At 47.5% G+C, this 7,791-nt stretch overlaps 1 protein-coding gene across 1 annotated transcript in view; it reads right to left on the bottom strand.

The window, feature by feature from the left end:
* Positions 1-325: 325 nt before the first annotated feature.
* LRFN2 (leucine rich repeat and fibronectin type III domain containing 2) overlaps positions 326-7,791 on the bottom strand; it is a 346,234-nt gene continuing 338,768 nt past the window's right edge. Inside the window, exon 5 of the mRNA XM_020999332.2 lies at positions 326-2,466. Coding sequence (XP_020854991.1) covers positions 1,431-2,466 — 1,036 coding nt within the window. The 3' untranslated portion in view covers positions 326-1,430. The remainder of the gene's footprint in view (positions 2,467-7,791) is intronic.

Genomic DNA, 7,791 nt, shown 5'->3' with positions numbered 1-7,791 from the left:
AATCAATTTCCTGAAGTTGTATCCTCTCTGTCCCCTTTCTTTCTCTATATGGAATGTCTATCATTGTCTAGGAATATGGGAAGAAAAACATGGATTTCAATAACCCCAGTATTTCTTTACTCATTTCCACCCTAAGTTCAAGGATAGAGGTCCTCCCTGGGAAAGACATTTCTCAGGGAGCTACAAGCTGGGTCACCCAATAAACAACCAAATGTGTAGCTCTGTGGAAAAGTTCCTGGCATGAATTAGGGGTAGGAGTAGGGAGGGCAGAAACAACACAGAAACTTTATTCTAAGAATTGGGAAGTCTGAGTTCTAAATCTAGCTTTTCTCCTAATTGTCTATGTGATCTTTAATTGTGACTCCATTTCCTTGCCTGATAGATTATCTCTTGGATGATTTATAAGGTCCCTTCCAGGATAGTTCTGTGATTCTAAAAAGGCTCAGATTTCTCCCCAAACTCCTTTATGCCCCTTCATACATGGTCATTTATCTCAATACCCCCTCTCCAATCACTCTCAGATTATTTAGCTGGAATCCATGTAGCTGTCCTGAGGACTCTACCTCTTGTTCTGGGGAGCTCTCTCTGCTCCACCTAATGGAAAAAGATAAAAAAAAAATTCTCAGCCCCAGATAGAACTCTCATCTCCCCTCCATTCCCTAAAAAAAAATGCCCCACTTAAACTCAGTGTCAGGCTGGGTTTAACTTGATATGATACTGGAGAGTGAGATGCGTGGGAAAAGTTACTGGGGTTAGGGAGCAGGAATCCATTCGGCTCCCAGTGGGAGGAAGGAGAAGTTAATGTGACTATTTGGGTGTTAGGAAATTCAAGAGCCTTCCCCTAGAAACAGAGAAGGACTTCCAGTCATCCTCCCATCATGGTTTTGCTTTGGCCCTCACTGGCTTAGCCCCATGGGCATAAAATTTCTAATACGTGGTGATCTCTCCATTATCTGTATGGCTGTGTCTTCACCAAAAAAAAAAAAAAAAAAGCTCCTCCACAAACAGTTCATCCCAAAGCCTCCTATCCTTGGCATTTGTGATTAGAGAGCTTTTACTGGGCTTGGGCCAAATTTCAGTGCATTCCCTGAGGGCACCGGCTGAAAGGTGGGGAAAGGGGACCTGAACTTGAGATGGAAGTGGTGGTGAGGAGGATGGGATAGGGAGAGGATAGGACACTGGATGGTGGTCCCATATGTAAACGCCGCCCTCGGATAACCCACAAAGTGCACGCAGATAATCGAGTGTAGACTTGATATATATATAAAAAAGAAATGATTTCTTCCACCTTGTTGCCAGCATCCATCCCACCGACGGGCGGAGTAGGGTGGGAGCTGGGGGAGGGGGTTCGGAATTGACAGAAGGGAGAGGAAGGGGCGGGAGAGGGAGGTAGAAGGGGGTGCGGGGCGCTTTCTGGACGCCACCGCCATCTACACCGTGCTCTCCATCACCCACTCGGAGCTGCCATAAGTGCCCCTGGGCCCCGCGAGGTCACTGTCCTCAAACTGCAGGAGCATGCCATTGACCGAGAGGCTGCGCCTGGTCCAGATGTTCGTCACTCTCCGCGGCGGGCTGTAGCCTCCCTGTGCCGCGGCCCCCCCAGACGCCCCAGATGCCGTCCCCGCCGCCGCGAAGTCCCCCATGTCGAAGGAGTGGCTGCGGCGCGCCTTGCACTCCAGCGGCAGCGGCAGGAGGCTCCGGGCCCGTGCCGCCGGGGGCCCCAGCAGTGGCTCGCGGTCCGAGTGACGTCCCATAGCCCCGGCCCCGGCCGGAGTCCTGGAGTCTAGAGGCTCCTCCTTCCTCTGGCACTTGAGGTCCAGCGAGGCGAAGGCCCCCATGAGGCGGTCGAGGTTGGGCTTGGGGCGGGCGCTGGGCGGAGGGAGCCTCCAGGGGCCCCGGCCACCCGCCCCGTCCGTGCTGCCCAAGGAGCTGGAGGACGACGAGGAGCCGCTGCTGCGCCCCAAGCCGCCGCCGCCGCCTCTGGCCCCAGCCCCCCCTGCCCCAGACGCCCCGCTGCCGCTTCCAAAGTGCTCGTTCCTCATGGACGCCTTGGGGTGCACTTGCGGTGGCGCCCCGTTTTGCACCGCGTTAGATGGTGGTGGCGGTGGTGGCGGCTGCGCCCCGTTGGTCTGGGAGTAGACATTGCTGACAGCCGCAGCATTCATCTTCCCAGGGCCCTGGTGATTGCAGACCTTGTAGCGCACCATGAGGATGACGATGAAGACCAGCAGCGTGGCCACGATGATGCCCCCGACGACCAGGATCATTGTGCCTCCCAGTATCTGACTGTGCATGGACTGGCACTGCGGATAGTCAGCCTTGGTGGAGAACTGGGCACAGCCCACGATGTTGGTAGCTGTGAGTGTGGTGGCCGTGTCGTCCCACATCGCCAACACACACAGGTCATAGCCGGTCCCCGACACCAGATTGTTCACCACGAAGGCCTTGTTGGAAGCTGGGATCATCCTAGGGGTGCGTGTGGGGGGAGGGAGACACATAGAGGGTAGGTTGGGTGAAGGGCAGAAACAAAAACAATAAGAGAAAGAGAGGAGAGAGAAAGGGAAGGAGTGGGAGAGAAAGAGGCAGGAGGCATAGATAGATGCACGACAGAGAGACAAAGACAGAGCAGGAGAGCAGAAGGAGAAAATGTGTGGAGGAAACAAGAGGAAGACAGGGAGCAGCAGATGAAGCAGCCAGTGTTAAGGAGATATGACCAGGGAGAAGAGCCAGAGATGGAGAGAGAGACCAAGAGACAGAAAGATATGGTTAAGAGAGAAAAAGACATAGAGATGAACAGATTGGGCAGAACAGACAGACAGGATAGAGAAAAAGTGACAGGAAGAGAGGAGACAGAAACAGGAGGGTAAAGGGGGAGAAGAGAATCCAACATGGTGTTATCAAAAAAAAAAGCCACAAGATGTAGAGAGATGAAAATAGAGATGAAGCAGGAGAGAAAGGGTGATGAATAGAAAAAGAAAAAGGGAGAAACACAGAGGATGTGACAGAAGGGGAAGGGGTGAGACAAAGGAGAGACAGGTTAAAGAGGTATTGCAGTCCATACATGTTCCAAACCATTGCACTTCCCCTCAGGGTGCTGGAGAGAAGCATCAACAAAAGAGAAGCTTTCCCACTTATCTGAGACAAATCCTCTTTCACCCTGCATGAGGAGAGAGAGGTAGGAGATGGGAGCTCAGTTGATGAGGAAGATACTTACTGCCTCTTGCTGAGAGCTGCCTTGACTGTGGGAAGAGGGGCAAGGGGGCTAAGGTGTAGAGAGAAGCCCCATGGACCTGTATGTCCTAAGCTTAGTTTAGGCTCAGTCTACCCAATGTCCACCCCCTAATCCTATACCCCATGTCCTAGAACAGCCACTGGGGAAAGATAGGCCATATGTGCTTTAGCTTCATGCACTGCTGTCTACTAGTATGCATTTTTATTATTATTTGTAATAACTACAGTTTGTTTGCAAAGTGCTTTACAAATATCTCACTTTATCCTCACAACAACCCTGGGAGTTAGGTGCAATTATTATCCCCATTTTTATAGATGAGGAAATTGAGGCAGACAGAGGTTAAATGACTTGCTGAAGGCCAAACAGCTAGTCACTGTCCAAGGTTGGATTTGAACCCAGATCTCTCTGACTCCAGGCCCAGTGTTCTATCCACTGCACTACCCAGCTGTGTAGCTGTTTAGGATTCTGGGGACCAAGCCCCATCTTGGACCTCAGTGTACCAAAGCAGGATTACTTATGGAGCTGGGAAAGATCAAATGGTCATCCTATCTCTCCCTCTGCCACTAATTTACCCAGGTCCCCCAAGGCTCCAACCTACCTTCTGCTGCTTTAGTGGTTTAGACTTCTATTTAGGCCCTTCTATTCTACTGGCACCATGTTTGTCTCTGTAAGGAGATACAGACAAAAATGTCCAAGTCCTTGCCTAGGAATTGTTTCTAGTCTCCTTATCTCTCAAAGGGATAAAAATGATCTCATGAATGAGCTATTCTAGAGGATCCTTAGATATGGTCTAGTTAGTCCCCTATTTTACAGATGGAGAAACTGAGTGTTAGAAGGTGAAATAATACCTAAGTGCCAGAGCCAAGAAGTATCCCAGGTCTCTTGTCTGTCAGTCCACCAGTCTTCCTCCTACGTCATCGTACTAGCAGTTTGTAGACAAACCTGATCCTCTAAACTTTTAAATCTTCAAAAGATCCCATTATTTCCTAACTGATCCCTAATGCCTAGTTAAGCTCTTGAGGTGACCTCTGGTTTCTGCTGACAGAAATGCAGACATTGCTTATCACTTTCCATATTTTTTTTTCTTTAAGATTGGGTTTCCCTATCTTATCTAGGCTGTTGGTATAGGGGTCAATTAGCTACCTATCAGCACAAGACCTTTGACCTGTTCTGCTTCTGAACCAGGAAGGTTTTCCCCTCCTTAGGCAATCTGGTGGCCTTCTGCTCCCAGAGCGTAGCTGTATTAATGCCAAACAGTTTGGTCACATGATCTGCTTAGCCCACTGCAGCTCAGAACTCTTCCTGAATTCAAGAGCACTGCATCCTCCCAGCAGCTAGGATTACATGCATGCTCCACTATGCTGGTCCTTAACCAAGTTAACATCTGTGCCCCTGTGTGATCACCTCAAAAGGCCCCACTCTTTTGATATTGCTCTTAACTTCTGTCTGTGTTAACTTCCTGAAAACTGTTCCTTCCCAATGATGAAATCAGAGATGAGGACCAAAAACTTATTGGCCCCTGGTAAGTGTGTCTTCATATCTAACACCCAAAAGGTGAAAGTGAGGATGAGTACAAAAAGACAAAGCAAGACCACATGGAGGGGCTGCGCTGCTCTGTTTTATGGGAAGGAAAAGATCAGGTGTCTGCCACTTCCAAGAGGTAGAACGGTAAAGAGCTCCATTGGACCTGGTGTTCTAAGTTCATGGAGAGCCTCTGCAGTGGACCTTAACTGGTCTCACTTGCTCTACCTATTGCCTCCTGAACTTCAGCACATCTAAGACTCCTCTGACTGACACCTCAGGCAACTGAGACCCAGCTGTAACCTCTCTGCATCTCCCTCCCTCTGATCAAAGAGCACCTTTGCCACTCACTACCTGGGTGACCTTAGGCAATCAATCTCCATGGGCCTGGAAAAAAGGAGGGCATCAGATGACCTCTGAAACCCCTTTTGGTGCTAAATCTATCATCCTAATGGCTCCAGGATGTAGATGATACAAGTGTTATGACCTATGTCTCCTACCCCCCACTTTCTGTATCTTATTTTAAGCCGTAAGGATTCTCTTATTTGAAGTCAATCCAGTATAATCAAACTTTGAGCATTTCTGGCCTGTCTGGATCTTTGTGAAAGTCTCCTAGTCCCTGTTGAACCTGTGTTCCAGAGTGGGGAATGCCAGCCTTCCACACCTAGATCTGATTTCCTGGTGAATTTTAATCCTCAAAGCAGCCACCCAGATGTGGAAACATGCCGCTTTCCTCCATGCTCTAAGAAAAGAAAGGGCCCCATCAACTCCTGTCAATCCCTCTTTCCCCCAAACTCAGAGTCAAGAGGCATAATTGAGATATCAGATATGAAATTCTGAAGCCTGAAAAGTTCCACATGGGAGCTGGGGTGGAGGTTTGTAGCTGACAGGCAGCTATTGACAACCCGTCAGTCTTAGCTGCTGCAGCCCAGAGCTCTGAGAACAGATCTTGCCTACTTTTCTGCTCTCCCAGGTCACCCAGGGAAGCTAGGCCCATGGCTAGAGGAGAACACATAGGAGCTTGGCTTCTGTGTTGCCTCTGAAGGAGGGTTTGGTGGTGGTTGATAGGTGGCCAAAGGTGGGGAAATAAGGCAGAGTGATAGTGCTACTTTACTGACATAAGATGGTTTTGCCATCTCACTGGAAAATCTGCTTGGGTTACTACTGTTTTCCACAGTACCTGCCACACAGTAAGCACTTAACAAATGATTGCTCATTCATTCATTCATTTATTCATTCACTCATGCATTCACTCATTCATTCATTCATTCATTCATTCATCTGTGTATTCATCTATTTATCCATTCATTCATCCATTTACTCATCCAACTATTCATCCATTCATTCCAATGGACCACATTGTTACCCATGACCTTGTGGGAATATATGCTGGATAACTACATGTATAGCTTAAGAAAGACACCCTGGTGTCATCCATCCTTGATAGACCCATCATATTGTCAGTTTCTTGAGACCTTACTGTGTGCTAGGCACCTTGTGGGGTGAGAGTGGGAGAACATAAGAGTATGTGCTAAATAGTGCAGTGCAGACTACGGATCCTATAAGATCTCACAGAAGCGGTCGCAATGGTTCCAGATATCTTCATTAAGGAAGTGGGATTTGAACAGGGTTCTGAAGGGGCATCAGACTTGTATAGCTGGGAGGGGATCCAGGCAAAGGGAACCATGTAGTATAGTAAAGGCACTAGTTTAAAGAACCCAAACTTTTAAGTACAAGGCCTGTCTCCAACACCTACTAGCTGTGTGATGTTAGGTGAGTCCTTGCCTCTGAATCTCAGTTCCTTATCTGTAAAATGGAAAGGCAATAATACTGGCAACCTAGCAGTGTAATGGATTAAACCCACCTTGAAGTTAGGAAGACTTGGGTCCTAGTACTGGCTATATGACTCTTGGTAAGCCATCTAACCTTGAACACTGATAGAAGAAGTTTCTTCACTGGAAATTGCCTACACAGGTGAAATCACAAGTTGAGTAAAAAAAAAAATACTAGCAGCTACTGCCTTACAGGATTATTTTAAGGAAAGTAGTTTGTAAATCTTTTAGACAAAGCCTGTGATCCCATGATTTCATCAGGATAGTGTAAGTCTCCAAACTTTTTTGATCATAAATCCTACTAGCAAAAAATAGAATTACATCAATATACTTATATAAGCAACATTTTTGTACTACTATACTAATAATTATGTACAGTATAAAACCTGTACAAAGTAGAAATTTAAAAGGTTGAAATAAAGATATAATATTTCTTCCTATGGGCAGTGTGGAGCCACTGAAATTTATTGAGTAGGGTAGTGATGTGGGAAGACCTACCCATTAGGAAAACCACTTTGGCAGCTGTGTGGGAGAAGGATTAGAGGAGGGAAAAAGCTTGAAGCATGGAGAACTTTCAAGAGGCTATTGCAATAGTTCAGGTGAGAGGTGATGAGTGTCTGCACTTGAGTTGAAGCTATGTGAGAAAGGGGCAGGTACACAAGAAGTTATAGAGGCAGAAATGAGATATAGCAAGTATTTGAGTATGTGGGGATAAGTGACAAGGAGGAACTGGGGATGAAACTGTGATTGTGAACCTGATGTGCCTAAGATAACACAGCTAGGGAATGTTGGATCCATATTTCACGTCGTACCTTCCACTTGGAAGATGCTGATGATTCCATCAAGAGAAATAGGGAAAGTGGGAAAAGGGGTGAGAAGATAATGTTCTGTGGGAGGCAACCTAGCTGTACCTGCTCAGCCAGTGGCACTCATTGTATTCCAACAAAAACGAAATGGGGTTAGCAGGTGAGGAAAGGGTGGGGCTCTGACCACTCCTGACACAGAGAGCAGAGCCAACCAAGGAGCATAAAGCTAGCTAAGGGGTGTCTATTGTAAGTATGAGGTGATCTGGGGGACAAGATGTGGGTATACTGCAGGAAGGTCTTTTTTTTTTAAATCCCAACTTGGTACAGCTGCTGATATGGGCTACTGAGTTGAGTTTAGGTTATAATTGCCCTGAAGAGCCTACCCTGTGACAGAAGTGGA

The sequence above is a fragment of the Phascolarctos cinereus genome, unplaced genomic scaffold (assembly GCF_003287225.1).
Source record: "Phascolarctos cinereus isolate Bilbo 61053 unplaced genomic scaffold, phaCin_HiC Scaffold_5;HRSCAF=322, whole genome shotgun sequence".
Lineage (NCBI taxonomy): Eukaryota > Metazoa > Chordata > Mammalia > Diprotodontia > Phascolarctidae > Phascolarctos > Phascolarctos cinereus.
This window is presented reverse-complemented; position numbering and strand designations above follow the sequence as displayed.